At 46.3% G+C, this 20337-nt stretch overlaps 1 protein-coding gene across 1 annotated transcript in view; it reads right to left on the bottom strand.

Annotated features, from left to right (window-relative positions):
• AOAH (acyloxyacyl hydrolase) overlaps positions 1-20337 on the bottom strand; it is a 130228-nt gene that overhangs the window by 52458 nt on the left and 57433 nt on the right. The window contains exon 12 of the mRNA XM_090287019.1: positions 7033-7124. Coding sequence (XP_090143145.1) covers positions 7033-7124 — 92 coding nt within the window. The remainder of the gene's footprint in view (positions 1-7032; positions 7125-20337) is intronic.

Genomic DNA, 20337 nt, shown 5'->3' with positions numbered 1-20337 from the left:
GAGTCTGGAGCCCCAAAATAGCGCGAGGACACAGACTTCCTAGGCATTGTGTTCAATAATTCATGAGCTGCTGTGCTCAGACAAGGCTTCTCACCTCTTAAGTGACCCTCCCACTAAGATTCCTTCCCCCACCCTTCTCTGAGCTGGGAGCAGTTCTAAGGCTCTCCAGGCTGGCTTTTGGCAGCCTCAGGTCTGATGCTAGGCCCCTGTGTCAGGGTAAACGTTGAACTGGGATGAAAGCAGGGACTTGAGGGCATGGATGCCTATACATCTGAAAAGCTCATTGGTGACATAGATAATTGCGTTAATAATCTAACCAGCATCTCTCAAAGGATGTTCTGGAACATTAGTCTCTTGAGATGTATCTTTATCATAAAACACACAGACACACACCAACTGTGCAAGTTCTGTGGTCAAATTCGTTTAGGAAATATTTCATATGATACCTTGGAAATACACAAAGGCTTTTGGGTTACTAAAGGCTCCGATGAGCCTTACACTGAATGAATTTGTTTTCCTTTATTCAAATGAGCACTTCAAAAACTTATTTGATCTAGGAATCTCTTTAAAAATGTGTTTAATACCCTTTACCTTCTTTTGGGACTCGTGTTTGGCTGAGGTGGCTCTGTGATCTATATTTGAGCACTGAGGTCTGAGATGGCCTAAAATCTCAGGTCCTGTTGGTTACAAGAATTCCACTGGGGAAATTTGTAGGTTTTTAAAAATTTACTTTGATCCATGTAGAGTGCAAAATTATATAATTTTGGACAAAAGTTCACACCGAGGCTTGATTGATTTATTATTGACCAGGCTCACTTGTTAGCAGATCTCTCCTTCGTTTTATTCTTCTTACCTGGCTATTGCATGGATGATTTTACTTTAAATGTATTGTCTCCATTTTCCTGACTGTGAGGTTATTTTACTATTGCAATGAATTTTCCTAATTTCTTGTAGAACTTTTATTATTGCAGGACACCCTTGGAAGTCAAGTCCAAGGGCTTAAGTTACATGGATTGATTTTTCTACCCAGCGCGTCATGCTCCGGGTGATTCAATTTGTGCGGTGTGTACTCGTCTTTCCCTGTGCCTCCCGCTGTCCCTGAAATGCTAGCTCCTGCAAATCTGATTCGATTTAGGCAATCAGAGAGAATGCAAGGGAAGGAGGTCTCGGGATTGTAAAGCACTCTACAGGTGTAAAGGGACGTCACCAGGAACTTCTTCAGTAATTCCTTCACTGGGCTACAATGGTGCCACAGGGCATGCCTGGGGCTAGGGCTGCAGGCACTTGAGAGGTTCAGAGCCTGGTGGGGGGCAGGTTCAGTGGGCGGACAACGAGCAAGCACGTACAGCAAGAGAGCTGACGTTGGCAGTGAAGGAGCACCCCAGGAGCACAGACAGAATCACACAGTCAGATGAGGGTTAGTGCGGAGAGGCTGTCTGGAGGAGCTGGCCCCTGAGTGCTGAGCCCTGAAGATACGGGGGACAGTAAAGGCCTAAGATGTCCAGACTCCCTAGTAATCAGGAGGTTGCAGGTTAGAACATCAATAAATCATCGTTAGCTTGGAAAAACTTAAGAAGGTGGACAATATCCAGTACTGGCAAGGGTGTGGGGAAATGAGCATTCTCATATACTGTTTATTAGAATATAAATTGGTGTAGCCCTTTTGGAGGGATTACGAACAATTGGAAAATAGATACATTCTGATCCAGATGTTTTTCTAGAGAAATCCTCACAAGTATTCATAAAGAGCAGGGTAGAATGTTCACTGCAGCACTGTGGAGAATCATGAGGGTTTGGAATTACGTGGACTGTCCACCAACAGGAAAATAAAGCCACTGTACTATGAAATATCACGCAGGATTGCACAAGCATGGAAAGTGCTTTGGGAAAAACTGTTAGGGCAAAACATTGATTTATAGTGTGTTTATGCACAATGTGACGTCATTTATGGCAAAATTCCACCAAAGCATTTATTTCTTTATGTTGAAGTATATGCATGTACTGTAATCACGTGGGGAAGGGTCTGGACAAAATCACACTAAGTTGATAACAGGGCTTTCTTCTGGGAAAAGGGGTGACACTCGGGGAGAGTTTCAGCTTTTTCCTTTACGTACCTCAGTTTTAACTTGTGGACCACACTCGCAGAATCACTGATGCAGACTGTCTCCCCTCCAGTCAGCCCTATCCAACTTCAGAAGGCCAACTCTCTGGCTTATTATTTGTTTTGCAAAGTACAATTATAAGATGGCTGATCATCGGCCGTTATACCACATGTAATTTTTGAATAATGAATTTAATAAGGTTATTAAGCTCATTAGTGTTTAGCACTTACATGTCTTTTTTTAAAAACCATGAAATTAGGTTAGCCAATCTCGGCTGCAAATCCCTTCTCCCCAATTTTCTGTGTTTAATTCCCCAAGTGACTTGATTTGCAGTTATATGTACCCTGCTTTTCAGAATTGTTCTCTCGTGTACCGCCAATTGGGTCGGAGAGAATAGCTGACCTTTAACTCTCAGATTCTAGGACACCTCTCATCAAAGACGTGTGTTTAAAGCTCTTGGAACAGCGGTGCGGTGCCACTTATGACAACAGCTTTGTCTGTTTTGTTCTAAGCATTGGCTATGTTTCGGGCCCAAAATAGCCAATTTCAGCCCGAGGTAGAGGGAGCAAAATGTACTCTAGACAATTCCATCTAGTTTATAGCCACTTACGTGGACTCACTGGTCTCACGCCACTCTCTCCAGCTGGATGTGGTCACTTTGGTAATTGCTTTTGGTTGTTGCGGCTTTCCTCGCTTCTTATGGGTAACATCACCTCCCTTTCCTGTCCTCACAAAGTGGGGCTTACTAGGCATGAGCTCGACTTTTATAGCACAGGAACTCTGGCCCTAAAGAAACACGGTTCCTAGAACATTTCTAGCTCTGGCCCATAAAATTAGCCATGTCTTGCCTCAAGATACAGCTAGTTAAGGGTCAGAGAAAAGTATAATGCTGTGGAGAAGCAAGATCTCTCTCCCCAACAGTTTCCTCCAATGCTTCTAAATCAAGCAGCGTCGGGAAGTAGGATGTGGACTTGAACATCATGTTGTCCTATAACTGCTAACCTTGAACGTTGGAGAGAACCTGAGAGATCACCAGGTGCAACTCAACTTCATCACGTACATGAGCCTCAGGGATGCTAAATGTCGTTCCTAAGGCCACACAGAACAGAACCCCTGTACCTGTAAACACAGCTTACCTCCTAGCCCACCACACCCACTCATGGAGGACTGTGGATACCACTTTTAAACGAGAAGTCCTCCCTTCCTGAAGTCTGGATACCATGGTTTCTCATCCTTCTGTTGGGCCTTAGTGTCTTTAACTTAAATAGGATTTTCCTGTTACATAATTGCTGCTGAAGGTGATCTGAACACGAAGTACTATTTTTAATCTTAAAAAATATATTTTTTTCTTTTTACTTATGATTTCCCTTCCAGGCCCCAAGCTACCAATCTCACATAGGTATTTTTTTTTTCTTGGACCGACTCAATTACTTTCTGAATCACACTGGGAAAAAACAAAGCAAACACATGGTTTTAAGGGTTATTGCTTTTTGAATTTTCTGAAACCACAGAGTCGAGAGCACAGACTTCGTTAATGTGTCAAAGGGTAGAAAGATTCATAAAACAGAGAGGTTGTATGTAACGTCAATTATGTTACGTGCATCTCATAAGCAAATAGTACATTTCGAGGAGCGATGGGCATAAAAGAGAGAACAGAGGAAAGCAATTCTTTTCCCTTTCAGGCTTCACCTTTTTCCTTTCAAAGACACGTTTTCCAAAGAACGTTGTTAATACCCAAAGCATGTGGCTGATCTCAGATAACAGAACTCACTTTCTAGAAATCCCGTCAACTAGAGAAAGCCAGAAGTTCTACCCCGTGGTAACAAGCGTCTGGACGCTCAGGGACACGTGCTTAAGACGCCCATGGAAGTGCCCCCATCTCTCACAGATGTTGCTTCTAAGAAGGTCAGCACCCCTTCCTTTCTTCTGATTCCCCCAGAAGAGACCCTCCATCATAGGCCAATCTCCCCTTAATACTTTTTTACACAGTTTAGAACTCTTTGTTCTTTTAAGAAGGAGATGGGCCTAGCACAGTTTATCTGCAAGGAAGATCCATCCGCAAGAGAGGGAGTGAGATACTTTAACAGGAACTGCTACCCTGAAGGGCCCCTGGACAGTGACGCACGGGGCTGTCATGCTGCTATGTTTCTGCTAGTGGCGGCGCCGCGGCAACTCAGATGGCAGGGAGTTTTCTAGCCAAAGGAGCTGAATGTATCCCCCCCTGCAGCCGAGTGACAGAGAACCGGGCACGGTTCCCAGACGCAGGTGGCACGGAGCACTTGGAGAGTGAGAACTGGGTAGCTGGGGGCCCACAGACACCCAGAGACAAGGGCCCCTGCAGGCCCTTCCGAGTGACTAGCCGCGCTGCGCACCTTCTGAGAAATACAACAGGGAAGGACAGTCCGCGCCGCGCACGCTGCAGGGCAGCCTCGGAGCTGTCCGTGGCTGTGAACAGCAGCACAGACCCTCACGCAGGAGGGCTGCAGGTCCACACAGGCTGGCTCAGCGCAGGGCGGGGTTCCGTGGGAGCGCAGCTCCATGCCCACGTCCTCTGTGCGGAGCTGGCAGCCCCTCTCTTCGTGGCGAGATTACAGAATTCAATAGAGAATAGAGTTACAGAGACAACGCGTCTGAAGGCCGCTCCTTTCCCTCCCACGTTCACCCTGACTGCCTTTCCTCTAGGGGAGGTCTGTCTGCCTGGTGGGAACGGACAGGATTGGGGGGCTGGCAGGAGGAACCCGCTGGTCTGAGGACAAAACAGATGTGGAAAGAAAGAGGGAGTCTGGCTCTCCCTGTCCTCCTCCCCCAACCCCCCCCCCCAAAAAAAAACCCAACAACTAAAATCAACTGAACGAAGTCTGCTTGGGAGCAGGAGCTACGCTGAGCAGGGTTTTGAGGACAATTAAATTGGGGCAACTGTCACTTTGCATGAGCTGTAGGGGGACAGGGAAGAGACAACCAAGGTTTACCCGTGTAGCTGGGCCCGGCGGCTGGACCTCCCTTCCATTCTTCCTACCACTCCAGCGAAGACGTGAGCTACTGGCAGTTAATTTAACCACGTCTAGGGCAACTTTGTGAAGCTTTAAGTCAAAAGGTGGTCGCATTTTGGAGGGCTCATCTATAAATGGAAGCGCCATTGAAAGTACAATAAACTATGACCGTCTCCCATTCATAACCAACCCCTTCTGTGATGGCCATAAAGCCTTGCCTGAGGGACGCTCCCAGGCCTTCTCATACGTAGCTGGGGTGGGAGATAATTATCATTATCTCCATGATAATGTTGACAGTGGGGAGGGAGACAGACTCTCTCTTCCAGAAGGCTGCTCTCGCTGGGCTATGTCTGGATGTGTTCCAGGTGACCAGACAATGACAATAGCAGGTCATGACAGCAGGGTTGAGGATGGGGCTCCGGGGGTCCCCCTCTACTGGGAGTATGGGCACCTTAGGAAGAGATGACACACGATGGACCTCTGAGACAATGCCTGTCACATCTCCACGCGGGGAGGGCCTCTCTGGTGCTCGGTCATTTCTCCCTCCCACGGCCACACTGTCAAACAAGGGGACAGAGGCTACAGGGAGCTGCGTTCTGCAGGCAGAATAAAAACGCACGTAACGGGTGCGACTTGTGGGTGAGGAGGACCCTCGCTCACCAAAATACTGTCTGGTACAACATGACACAGGCTTCCGTGATGACACAGCCCACCGCCTATTAATGTGCCATCTCGGTCAAGTTTCTGAACTCGTCTGCTGGACCCGCCGACCCCTCAGCTGCGAAAAGCAGAAAGCAATGCCATCTGCCTCACGGAGAGAAGAGCTGGGAAGACCTCCCGGGAACGCCCAGGAAAGCGCTCGGTGTGCAGAGAAGGCCCCGCGAAGCTTAGTTCTCGCTCTGTCATGAATACAGCTAGCGTTATTGCATGAACAGCAACCAGCCTCATTTCCCACATGATCAGACTTGAAAACCTACCCCCGATCTTGAAAACACATCTCCTCGGCGTTCCGTAGATTCACAGCTGATTTTTACATAAATATGAACGCAATTTCCTGAAGGTTGGTTAGCTTTTCTAGCTTCTTCTCTCTCTTTCCTCACCCCCCTCCCCTAAATCCTTGAGGGCTTGGACCCCTTGCCTAACACAACCAAAAGGAGGTGGCGGTTGGCCGTTCCTGTATGAATGCTTTCTCCTGGGAACCCCGTGGTTCTGTGTTGCAAGTTGTCTTTGGGCACATTAATCTTGTAGCATCATTATTTATACATTAATCTCATCTGTCCTAGTTGAATGTAACTTGACTGTGGAGACGGGCCAAGCCTTATTTAACTTTAAAACATTTATAGCATATGTGCCTGCCTAGGTAGCAAGTATTTAAGAAGTTTTACAATAAATGAGTAAAGATATAATCAAATAAATTATTCACGGGATGCAATGCCCTCCATTAAATAAAAAATGGGGTGCCTGAATGAGGAATGGCTGTTCCCAGACCCCGAGGGCACACCCAATCATGCATAGCAAATGGGTCTGTGTGTTGTTCAGAGTATCCAAGAATTGTCCCTACCTTCAAATCTACAGCATCAATGCCAGCATGATCCTATTCATTTCATAAATACTAATTTCTGAGGGTAAATAATCAAGTAAACTTCTTTGTCCCTTGAGTCAGAAAAATGTAGCAATGTTTTTGTGGGTTTCCCATCAGAGGTCAACTCCAGAGCCTGCATGGCAGAAAGACTCCCTTCTTGCCTGCACTGATAAAATATGCTTTGCATCCCATCCTGCTGTATGGTGGACTATGTCAGGGGTGGGTTCATTGTATGTCACTCGTGTTCTAGAAGAAATCCCTAAGAACGCCCTTTTGAACCTCTTGGGAGCAAGCCCCATCTTCTGCTCTACTTTTATGTAGATTTACGGAAGTGACGAAGATATGGAAACATACGTACCCGCTGGTAGAGTTCAGAAATCCAGTAGCACCAGAGAGTTGGGGCCAGTTAAGTTCATCGGTAAGAGCTGCTGGTAAATTGAAGAAGGATTTCTAAAGAAAAATAAAGGAGTGATTATCAGAAGGGTCATTTGTTTTCTACAGGTAGTAAGATTATTCACTGCCCAGGCATTTCCCTTTCTCTGTCTCTTGCTCGCTCTTTAAGGGACTTGGGCCTCTAAAGCACATGCCTCTTAGCTGTAGCCATCATCAGAAAATTCACAGAGATCAGCATCCCTGATGAGCCGGCCCCCCCGCTGGAGTCTGTGAAAGATGCCGTGGGCATGGGGCCTGTACTCCTCCCTCACTTGGAAGGGCCGTTTCAGGAGACGGGCAAACGTTCCACTCTTACATCTGCTGAGATTTTTCTCCATAGTTGAGTTGAGACATTCAGGTAATTGATTGCCTGAAAAGTAACAATACCCAAGTCCCCAGCAAAAATGCCTATTGAGTTCAAAGCTGCGCCCTCAGTCAATAAGAGAGTGCCGCCTTCCCTCCTTGGGGGTGTTAGACACCTTTGAGAATCTAATTATGGTTTCTTTCTTACAAGATGCACGTACATGAATCTGTGAGTTCAAAGTGTTCGCAGATGCCCTGCAGCGCCCGCACACACTCTAGTTCAAGAATTCCCGACACAGAGTGTTGACAGAATTAGGATTCACTGAATTGCTTTTCTATGGCTTGTGCAAAATCAGAAAGGACACCGATTCTAGCTGTGTCCCCTTGCTGTTTTTTTAAATAAATGTCCCCTGGGAGGAACTCTCTTCTGCTCTAATTTCTAGAAAAAGCTTACCTAGACTGATGTTTTCAGAATAGGGTTGCCAGGTTTGGCACAAAAATGCCCCATTGAACTTGAGTGTCAAGAAACAAAATATCATGTGTACACAACAGAATAAGACTCAGCCTCACAAAGGAAGGAAATTCTGACACATGCTACAACATGGATGAAATCCACATTGTAAATTAATGTTGAATTTTTATAATAAATGTATTATTTGGTAATCAGAAAAAATAATAAAGATACATGTTCAATGACAGACTTTACAAAGTGACCCCCTGATATTCAACTTTAATTGAAAAATAAAATTTAAAAAAGATACATTTTCAGTTAGTTGATGAGAGAGAAGTGTGGCTTTTCCTTCCCTAACAGTTTCCAGATTCAGATTTTCTTTTGGAGACAGGGCGAGGACCCTCATGGGAGAGGAAGCCAGCAGGAGGCTGGGCCATATGCCGTTTGAAAAATTGCATTCAGTGATGCGATTGCTTTAATGTGATTTGCCTTTAGATATACCTTTAATTTCTTTCTAATTTAAAAACAACATTAAAGAAGGGCTTGTGGGTTTTCGTTTCATCTGAAGGGGGCATGGGTGTTCAGTACTGAGGACCATGCGAGTCAAGGGACTGGCCCTTCATTGTCACCCCATTAGCAAGAGGCACCCACCACTTTCTGCTCAAAACGCTACCATTTCTGTGACTCAGCTACTCTCTGGGTTTCTATTCCTTCTACCACTGTGATCAAATGTTTCTCTGTTTGTTTTTAAATATTATTTTCCCCCTAGGTTTTTCTGTTCATGTGTTTGCTTTAGGATTTGAGAATATTCAGCTCTACTACAGACGTCAAGAAAAACAAACAGAATGGGTGAAACTCATAAGGTAGGTTAAGCCCGGACGGTGAGCAAGCGGGTAGGTGGCTTGGGAGACGCAGGCGGAGTTTGCGAGCTGTGGTAAGTAAGTTAGCAACCTGTAAAACACATTAAAACTTCAAAGGACAATACAACACCGCCCACGCCACTCTCCCGCATTTTTTCTCAGCCATGGGCCCAGTGACAAGCCCAGATTTGGGGACATGGGCATGAAACTGGGCCTTCCCAGTCCGGAGTTAGACAAGAACCCTGCTGGCAAAGGGGGTGGGGGTGTCTGATACCCTCTGAGCCTGGAATGAAAATGAAGACGAGGGTAGCTGTGACGTGAGCCAGCAAAGCAGGGAAAAGGTTTTGCTCTACGAATCAGGAGATCTGATTTTTAGATCTGCGCTACAAATAGAGTAAAGCTCCATGGTTCAGATGTCACATTAGACGTGGGTTCCATTCTCCATTTAGGCCCCATTCTCAGGGGTGGGGGGTAAATTCTGACCTCCCCAGAGCGAGGAGGGGTGTCACGGGAGGTAGGACAGTTGAGGAAATGGTCTGCAACCCAGTCTTGGGACATGGGGTCCCCATGTCCCCCGCATTTTTGCAGCTCAGTGCCTCTGGATCAACCTGAAGAAACGAGTTTCAGCTACATGTGAGAATCCTGGGCTCCTTGCCGCTCTCCAGGAAGCCCCAACTGGCCTCTGGGTCACCCCCGTCAGGATTCTGGCTTTTAGCGGGAGCGGACAGCGGCTGGTGCCCAAGGACAGCGGGGACTAAGGTGGATTTGCCTCCTGCAGCCGGAGCCCGGGAAGGTCAGTCAGCTGGTTATTTGATTAACCTTGAAACAATGCGAATCCATGTTGTCCTGGTTAAATATTTTAGATTTCACTTATTGTGTTATGGCGAGGTTTTAATACTCCTCACTGTGCAAAATCAGGGAAGATGTGGTTTTCCCAGTGTCTCGGGCCCAGTATCCCCTTTGGTGATAGATTCTAACCCTGCTGACTTCCCCTGGGCTGTTGGGAGGATCAGAGGTCAGGCAGAGGAGCAGGTGGACAAGCAGAAGCCCTGCACAGGTAAAGTGTCCTGTTTGGGGCAGATCACCTAGGGTCCCTCCCTTTCCAAGTGCACTGTCCCAGGTTTAAGAGGAGTGAATTCTATTGCCCCCAAATAAAAAAAGATCTGAGCAGACAAATGAAAGCTTCCACATATTTTTCTTCCTTAGTAGATAAAAATGAGAAGTTACAGCCATTAATAGCATCGGTTTTATAGACCCTAGCAAAGAAAAGAATGTTTGTCATGTCATATTAAACACGGAACGCCTTATGCATGCAACATTATACCCAAGATAGTTTAGGCGTGTAAGGCAGGAAGTATGCAGATTAAGATCTCCCTCCTCGGTTCCTGCTTATTCCTCTTGAGCATTTATGTTCTCAGGAAACTGATCTCAAATGTACCTTAAATGTACATATGTGGGAAGACTTAATAGTTACCCAGAAAAAACTTCCCAAGTTTGTAAAGAGCATCAGAAACTCGATGGGTATTAAGCCAGCTATTCCACTGCTTCAAAATTTCTTCTGAGTTTATCAATGACATAAAAGTGTCTTTACGTCATAATTGCCACGTGTATACTATTTCGGGGTGACATTTTCATGTACGATTACTCTTTGTGTGTGTATTTTTCTCTCTCTCTTTTTTAAAAAAGATCTTATTTATCTACCTTTAGAGAGGGGGAAAGGAAGGGAGAAAGAGAGAAACAGCTATTGGTTACCCCTCGCGCACCCCCAACTGGGGACCTGACTTGCAACCCAGGCATCTGCCCTGGCTGGGAATCGAACTAGTGACCCTTCGGTTCACAGGCCGGCGCTCAATCCACTGCGCTGTATTAGCCAGGGCTATGCGCGTGTTTCTGCATTGAGAAAGCCCACTGGTTCTCATTTTTAACGACTATTTAATACACACACATAATTGGGTTTGGGGACCACTTTAGGCCTTAGCTTCAACAAGCCACTCAGAGCTGGGGTTCTTAAAGCCGTCTCAGGAGAGAGAAAGGGCCAAGGATCAGTCACACCCCTGTCAGGCCCTTCCCGCCGACAAAGGCCTTGACTTTGCTGTGCACATCCGCGCACTCCCCCCCAGCAGTGCCGCGGACGACGGCACAGTGCGTTCCCCGCTCTGCTACCCTTAACTGAGTTAGACCTAACGTGGTTATTTTCAAATACTGTGAAGTCACTCGGGGGAAACTGCAGCTAACCGTTAACGGAAAAAAGATATGAAAAATGGCATCATTGTTATGCTAAGTGAAATAAGCCAGTCAGGGAAAGGCCAAAACCACGATTTCACTTATATCTGGGATCTGATGAACAAAATAAACTAACAAACAGAATAGAAACAGACTCACAGATACGGAGAGCAGGCTGACAGCTGTCAGAAGGGACGGGGATTTGAAGGGCTGGGATTAAGCAAAAAGCAACAACAACCCCAAACTCCCCAAACACACAGACAATGGTATGGGGCTTGCCAGAGGGAAGGGAGGACGGGGGAGATGGGGGGAGGTGGAAGAGAGCAAAGCGGGGAGGGGGGTGTAAATGGCTGCTGCCACCTCTTCATCCTCCATTACTCTTTTTCTGGAAGTCACGCCTAACTTATGAAGAATGCAGAAGGAATGTTTTGGGGGGAAATACTGAAATGATATGTGACCCTACACGGACACCTGCAGACATTCCCACCCTGCGTACCCTGGGGCACGGCAGCCACACAGAACAACGTGGCCTCGCTGCCGGCTGGAGGGTCGTCCTCCCGCGGGGCCTGGCAGAGGTGGTTCTGGGAGGACTGGGGGTAGACTTCAGCCTCCGGGGTCCCAGGCTGTTCTAGGTTGGGCAGTGCTATTCTGACAAGTGAATGCTTTGATGCAGGCAGCCGAAAGGGTGTAGTTTAACTCTGAGTTTGATTTTTAAACTCAAGTATCCCATGAGAGGGAGGGAGGAAGGGAGGGAGGGAGGGGGAGGGGAGGCATATTACGTGCCAACCTGTGACCCCTTCATCAGGTAATTGTAAGTTCCTTCACGGAGCCCACCACCCACAGGGCCACAGACAGTAGACACTTCCCAGCTGGCAACCTTGAAGACTTTCCTTAATTCCTCTGTGTCCCCATTTCTTTATAAAATGGATGAATAACAGCGCCTATTATCTCACTGGGTGGCTGAGAGGATTTGAAAAGATAATCCATGCATAAAGTTTAGAATTGTAAGTGCTCAATAAAAGTTACCTCTTAGAGATGTTAACGGGGAAGTTCAGGGCACTATGTCAGTATGTAGAAGAGATACCTATCCAATAGAGGGGGCTCAGGGAAGGACTCTTAAAAGATCTGTGATCTAATGTGAGTTTGTCAGGTTTCAGAAGAGGAAGTCAGGCAAAGGGTTTTAGAATTGCCAACGCCACATGCAAAACTCCAAGGCTAAATTCACAATGTTATGTCCAGGAAACACCAAGAACCTCCTCCTCCAAAACAAATGCGCACCCCAAACACCAAGTATACCAGTTATCGATTGCTATGTAATAAATTACCCCCCAATTTAGCAGCTTAAAACAAACAACATGCCAGCTGACCAGTAACAATAACAATAACTGTTCAGCTCCAAGGACGAGGCCTATTCTGTGCACATGCAAACTTCAACTTGAGCTACATAAGTGATTTTCAGGAAGAAGGGAGAGCACTTCATCTTTGACCCTATGCCAGTTCAAAACCTGATAAGAGGGCAAAGAAATAGTCAAATAAAGAATCCTAGCAAAATATGACCAGTAAAGACGCAGAGGACGGAATGGCAGGTAACCATCTTTCATCATTTTGCCTGAAAATAGCTTTTTAAAAATTATTTTGTTACCTTGTCAGCTCCTCTTAGTTTCTTCCTTTTCCCTTTTCCATTATTTATTCTTTAAGCTCGCACCCCATGATTTATTTATGCGGCAAATGAACCGAGGGATGCATTTATCTGCCTGTCCCACACCAAATGAAAACGGATTGCCCAGTCGGACCAGAGCGCATTCAATTCCTTCCATCATTATTTGCAGAGTGACTGGGGAACCATATCCAAATTCATAAAAGCGAGAGGATGGGAGCTTAAAATGTCCTGCTCTTACAAAGATAATCACACATCAATTCTTTCATGGGGTCAATGAAACAAATTCTTCCACAAACAGAAAAAAAAAATAACTCCTTTGGGGGCCAGGAAGCAGGCAAATAGGATGCGTATCAGAGGTGGACTCCTGCATGCCTTCATCTTGGTTTTGTGAAGGTTGGGTCATTCTAAAGCATGCAGGCGGCCGTTTTTCTGGGGTGAGGTACTTTTTCTTTCTTTTTCTTTTTCCTTTCTTTTTTTTTTTTTTTTTTTGAGAGTTAATATCTGGAAGTTGGTCTCTGGAAGAATCCTGAAGCCCACAGTCCACTAGAGAGGTAAGGAGATGGGAAGCTGGGACCGGAATGTAAACTGGGCTCTCAGTCCCAACACCTGCTCATGTAAAATAATCTCCCCTTGTTCCTCCCTCCTTCATCTCACACCGAGAAGCTGTCACAAAACGGGGCTGCTTCTATCCTCCCGACTGGTGCATCGGATGGCCCTGGGTGACTGCCACGGCCTCTGGCCAGAGTCCCTGCCTCCGTGCTGTCATTGTGGTGTGAAAGCAGCCACAGACAATATGTGAGTAAGTGAGCATGCTGCATTCCAATGAAACTTTATTTATAAGAACAGGTGGAGGGCCGCATTTCGCCTGAGGGCCATTGTTTGCTGATGTCTGCTCTAGGGTCCCCCAGACTCGGGTTGCATCTGGGCTCCTTGTTTAACTGCATTATCTTGGGTAAGCTAGCTAACCTTTCCAAATCTCTGTTTTTTTAATCTATGAAATACACATACTACGGTCATTTCAGTATTCAATGAGGTAATATGAAGGCAACGCCTAGCATTTGGTAAACGCGTGGTACCAATTGTGAGTTTACATGTCCATCTTCCCAAGGTCCCTGAGGTTAGAGACGACTTTTCACATCTACGCCCCATTATCCACTGTTACCTACTTTCTCCGTCTTTGATAACAGAGCGTCCGCAGTGTTAGCTGGGCACTTGCTGTCCAGCCAGGGACTGCACCTGGCAGCCTCTGCTGCAGCTTGGGGTGACTGTGAGACTAGGTTCTGAACAATGGGGTGCGTGAGCATGCTGTGCGCCACCTCTCCGTCAAGTTCTCCCAAGGGAGGGCCCTTTTTTTTCCCTACAGCAGGGAGGTGGTAAGGGCAGAAGCAGCCACCTTGGGCCCAGAGGAGGAAGCTGCAAGTGGACGATGGTCTACCTGTCCTGCCAGCCCTGAACTGCCTTCCTCTAGATCAGTGGTTCTCAACCTATGGGTCGCGACCCTTTTGGGGGTGGAATGACCCTTTCACAGGGGCGCCTAAGACCATCGGAAAGCACATATATAATTACATATTGTTTTTGTGATTAATCACTGTGCTTTAGTTATGGTTGGGGGTCACCACAACATGAGGAACTGTATTAAAGGGTCGCGGCATTAGGAAGGTTGAGAACAACCGAACTAAATTACTATGAGAGGAAATACACTTCCATGATAAGCCACCGAGTTTTGGGATGTTTTGTTACAGCAGCTAAGCCTGTCCCCTGCTTGCTCAGTAACTAGTCTTCTAAGAAGGACTGACCCGCTCACCCTTCCTGCTGGCTCTCAGCATGTCACTGACAGGAGACCAGGGCCCCTCTGCTCCTTCCTGATTTGTTTTCCTTTGGGCTCTTCACCAATCAGCCTTCAAATTCTTGGCTTGGTGACGCTGATCTCAATTTCCGCCTCTGGAATCGTTGGCCTTGCATTTTATAACACTCCCCCTGGTTTTCCTCTAGGAATTATGGTTTGCTCATCCATCTGATGATCTCGCAGCCATTGTCCTGAGTAGGAAATCTCCGGGAAATCATACACAGCCGGTCTTGACCCCCAGGCCCTTGGTAAGGGCTGAGGTGGGTATTCTCTGTCCTCTTCCTTCCCCCAGGGAGTGTCCTGGAGGGAATTAGGCAGTTGAATGAACCAATGAATGAACAGCGTGTAGCAATCAATTTGAGCCATCGGAAATGATTTTTAAATGCTAAAATTTCTCTTCCCTCATTTCCAACAGAGTTGAGATACTAAGTGTTTCCTCTGTGATAAGTTAGTCCCATGAGACTCATTTTATGGCTGAGGAACTTGCGGGAGAGGGAAGCAGTAGATATAATTAATCAGGGGGCCAGGGACAGCCCCCCAATCTTGCTCACACACTGGGCAGCACAGGTGTCAGTGAGGGACCCTGCCTGCCCACGTGACTGTCTCTGCCTAATGTGCTGGAGAGCAGGCCTGTGGGCTGAGCAGTTACAGATGCCTTTCAGAAGCCTGGAGCTTGAAGTAATTTCCTCTTGTAGTTTTTCATAACATGAAGTGTTGTCTTTTTAATTCTCACAGGCAGTAGTGAGGGCTGAGATCAGCGACATTTTCAGAACGAGCCTACAAGTGCACCCTGCTTTGCTGGCAGGTAAGAGACCCACCTGCCCACCCGGGGCAGGAGCAACAGGGAATTGAATGGATCAGGATTCAAGGCAACAGCCCGTCTGCCTTGTGCTCCTGAACAGGCAAAGAGAACAGAAAAACACTCTCTCTCTCGTGGCCTGATCGCTGTTGGAGAAAAGGATTCACTCCAGTGAACACAACTCTTTTTTCAGACAGAATAAATGAGGAGCAGCGAGGAGGGAGGCTTCTCCTCTTACCGCTCAGCATTTTTAACCTGCCAGCCCGAAAGGTGTTTGAGGAGCAGAAATGGTCATTGTTGCCCCGTTGTACGAACCGACAGCCTTTGCTCATCTAACAAAGAAAATAAGTACTCTCACTCTTAACTACTTCTGGCGTCGATATGAAATTAGGTGAGATAGAATTTCCGTATTTTATATGCACCGTGAAAATCAGCCAGACATTTCTGCTTAATGGAAGCTTTACGCTCACCGATAAATTCAGAGAGCGAGAAGGGGCCGGTTAGGGACAGACGGGGTGAGACCGTGGCTGCTCCCGACCCGCGCTGTGTGCGCGCTAATAGAGCCTCCAAGCCCCATCTACGAAATCGTCTCAAATTGAGGGATGAAGCGCAGAAGGGCTTGAAAGACGGGAGCAGCTTTGCTCTCTCGGGTGACTATGCATTCTCGGCAGCCGGATTAAGGATTCGTTTTGTCCTTGACATAGCAGAAAATTCAATCTGTGCCTGCTGACCCTACAGACAGCCACCTGCCCGGGGTCGTGCTAAGGTTTTACAGCTGCGCGGGCGACCGTCTTCGCTGGCAAAACGCACATGTGGGAGATGGTGTTTCATCGCCGCTGCTCCCTCTCTCAGCCCCCCCGCCCCCCGTCCGCCATCCAATTCTGGTTCAGTGAAATGCAGCGTTTAATATTTTGGAAACAATTTTCGAGCAGATGGGGACAGGCAGGAGGGCGGCGTCTATTGCGGGCCTTGGTGATCTCTCTAACCTCCCTTTCTTCTCCAACACAACAACTCAAGCAGTGACTGTTTTTCCAATGAAAGGGGGGGAAAGACAGCGTGAACCTGTTTTCAGATTTGTTCTTTCTTTTCCTTTGAAATGTGAGGTCTTCCGTGTGCCAGGGAAGCTCACTTTGACCCTGGTGGCTGACGACCGACATCTGGAAGGGACGGGAAGGCTGTTTAAGGGGGACCCACCATTCTGGGGAGCCACGAGGGTGATTCTTCACACCCTTTTTATTGAACTACAAGTATCTTCCCAAATGAGCACACCCCTAATCTAATCAGCTGTCGACAGGCCTCCAGGGTGCCACCCTGCTTCGCTGCAGGACGGCAGGGACAGGAGAGAAGGGGCTGCACAGGCAGGGTCCCCAGGCTGTGGCTTCCTTGGCGATGGCACCGTCAGGACGGGATGGTGCGTTTGCAGGAGCGTCGTCATGGTTACAGAGGCAAGCAAGTGTGCGCGGTCTCAACGGGAGCTGCCCGTTTGCCCGTCTGTGTTTCCCACAGGCCCGAGGCCCTCTGCAGACCTGGCTTTTCCCCGCCCTGTCACCACTGCGTCATTAGCCTGTGTCCCAGGGCCTGGCACACAGGAGGGCCTGGGGTAGTATTTGGCGATAGGATGTTTACACATGCTGCAAGCATTAAATGCCACACAACCAACATGGGCGAGAGCTGAGCTCGGCGTAGCCCGTGGACCCCTGCGAGGCATGGTCCTCGTACCTAGGCCGACTCCTTGCAGAGGGAGAGGTGATACGTTTTAAAACTGGGAAGCTTTTTTTTTAAAAGAACATGATCCATAGTAGCCAAAAAATGAAGCCATGAATCATCTTAATATTTAGTCTTGGGTGAATGGTTTAGTAGTTTATGGCTTATACACTGGAAAAGGATCTGTGAACATGAACAACCATAATAAGTATAATAAGTAGTAATGTGGAAGAATGCTTATGATTAGTGGTAATTGTGAGAAAGGGGACTTGTTCTTCATGGGACGGCCTTGTGTTGTACGTGTGTGTGTGTGTGTGTGTGTGTGCACATGTGCGCATTGTGGGGGTGGAATGCTGGGAAAGAGTAGAAAAATACTGAGAGAAGTTTGAGATAGTGGGGGTATTTTTGTTTTAATTTCTCAAAATTCATTCTAATATTGATTTTACCCATTCTTTTTTTTCTAAGAAGAATATGAAAGGAATATTTCAAAACCAGTCTTATACTCCAAAATGTTAAAATGATTCTGTCTGGGTGGTAGCATTAAGTGGGATTTTGATGATTTGTTAATAATTTCTGTGTCTGCTTATTTTTCTCCATGGAATATTTAGCATTTCTAATTCTATAAAAGCAATAAAGCCAATATTCACTCTCTTCTCTTTTCCACCTGGGGCAGGTAGACTCCCCATTGACCTGGGCATGGCCATGTGACTTGCTTTGGCTGGTGGGTGGATGGTAGACGTGATTCAGCAAGTTTGTTTGTGCAGGGGCCTTGCCCTCTTATACATCTGTCATTACCAGGAAAGGGACACAGTCTGGATAGACTGTCCAACCGAGAAAAACAAGAGACACAAGAAGCAGCGCTTAACCCAGCCTTTAGGTTGGAACCAAGAACAACAGACCCCATTCTCGAAAAGCTGACCCCAGGCAGCACATGTGTGAGTGAGAAGAAATGATGATAGTTTTTTTTTTTAAATCCTCACCCAAGAATATGTTTTCATTGTTTTCAGAGAGAGAGAGAGAGAGGAAGGCAGAGAGAAACATCGGTGTGAGAGAGAAACATCACGCCTCCTCTACCTGCCCTGACAGGGGACTGAACCTGCAGCCGAGGTATGTGCCCTGACTGGGAGTTGAACCCACAACCTTTCAGTTATGGGAGATGCTCCAACCAACTGAGCCACACTGGCCAGGGTGAAATGATGATAGTTTTAAGTCACTGAGGTTTGGGGTGGTTTGAACAGCATTATTTAGATGTAACTTGGTGATAAAGTTTCGTTTTCAGCATCAACTTTCTAAGCAAAATCGTATTTCTCTTTCATCCTTTTTGTCCTGTCTTCCATTCTTATCAAATGTAATCCCACAGAGGTGGCCCAGGCTGGGAGTGACTGGGCTTGGTTTTAGCTGGGAGAGGAATGTTAACCTGTAGAGACATTTTAAGAACCCCAGAACACCAAAGGTTTGAAATAAATGACAAAATGACACTAAAATTGTGAGGTTGTCCCTACCATCAACAGCATCATTAACTTCATCAATAAGCCTTATGAATCTCAATTACCGTTATGCTCAGTTTGAGTTCCCTATCCGCCCTTCATCATCGCCCCTTCTCACAGTCATTTCTCAAAACTGTTTACCGCTCAAAAGGGACAGGGATGGAGGGGGGTAGGGATGAGCCTAGAACCCAAGCAAACGAATGCTGACCAGCAGAATTGCAATCAGTTTGTTGTTGCAAATAAGCAGATAAAAAATGTTACAGTTCACATCCTAGTCGTCAGGACTCCAGGATGGGGCCAGCTCTGGGGTCTGCAGGAGTGACTTCTTCCCATGTCTTCCCAGTGGGTCTTTCTCTTCCCCAGAGACTGGGCACACTTCGGAGTGAGAGTGTGTGAGAGGCTGTCCCCCCCAGGAGACCCCGCCCCTCCGCCTCCAGAGGCCCAGGTGCGGGGTAAGAACAAGTGTGAGGACGTGGACCCGCCTGCTTAGCTGCCACCACTGTCCTGTGTGAGGTGTGTGTCCGTCTACTTTTGTCTGGTTTGAATCCAACCTGTGGCCCAGAGCAGTTTCCCACGTGTGTGAGTTCACTGAAGCACGTGGCCTCATTGGAGATGGTTTGTATCCTCATTGACAGTGTCTCTGGTTAGCGGGCTCATTTGCGATGACTGACAGGAAATGATCCGGCCACCTGTCGCCGTGTCTGTAACGCGAGGCTGTGCCAAACTCACATCTATTTCACAGGCTTTTACAAAAACTCAGTAAAGCCATGCTTCAGTTTTCCTTAGCAAGTTTTCTCAGTGATTTGCTGAAAACAAAATGAAACAATCCCTGGAATCTTGTATTATGATATTTGGTATATGCATGATATAAATTCATTGAAAGGAAATTAGAAAAAAAGTTGCCCAGAATTCCACCATCCAAGGTACCAGTGTGAGCACGCTGGTCTACAACTTTCCAGGGATTTTCTTCGTGAGCACAAAAACAGGACCATGCCTACCCCTTGGTAACTTACATTTTTCCCCTAACAAATGATCATAAATGCATTTTCTTGCCAATAAACGTCTCTATAATATGCGCATTAATGGTTGCCTAATATTTCCTTTTATGGGTAAAATATAATTTTACATATCTAGTCCCCTATTTTTAATTTTCAGTTTCTGTTCTCATTTTTGCTCTTATAACTAACTCTTTGATGAACACAGATTCTTGAGCAAATGACTTGTCAGTTTTACAGGTTTATTTCCAGGTGCAGAATTACTGGTTAATGCCACAAATATTTTAATGTCACTTTGTATACATTGTCAAATTGGCTTACAGAGAAGTTCAAGCAACTCCCGTTTCATTGGTAGTGAATGAACACACCCACTTTACCATATTCTTGTGAATACTAGGCCTTTGTCTGTTTTTAATGTCTGTCTACTTGACAGGTGGTAAGTGATACTGCACTGTCATTTTAATTTGTGTTTCTTTGATTACTACTGAAGATGAATTGAAACTATTTTTATATTGATTGGTCATGTTCTTGATCATTAAAAATTTAATTTTTTTCTTACATGCAGGAACTCTTTGTTATTAGAGGATCTAAATCCTGCCTTATATATTATAAATATTATTTTCATCTTTTAATCCACACTCAAGGCTATGTTTATTGATTTTAGAGAGAGGTAAGGAGAGAGAGAGAAACATCGAATGCGAGAGAGAAACATTGATCAGTTAGTTGCCTGACCAGGGATCAAATCCGCAATCTTTTCGGTGCACGGGACGATGCTCCAACCAACTGAGCCACCCGGCCAGGGCTATTCCCGTTTTTCATTTGTCTTTTAATCTTATGAAGTTTTGACATTGCATGTACTTGAAAATTCTATGCAATTAAATCTAGTAATAATTTTATTTTTGC

Source organism: Furipterus horrens, unplaced genomic scaffold (genome assembly GCF_987537825.1).
Source record: "Furipterus horrens unplaced genomic scaffold, mFurHor1.1.pri manual_scaffold_9, whole genome shotgun sequence".
Taxonomy (NCBI): Eukaryota; Metazoa; Chordata; class Mammalia; order Chiroptera; family Furipteridae; genus Furipterus; species Furipterus horrens.
This window is presented reverse-complemented; position numbering and strand designations above follow the sequence as displayed.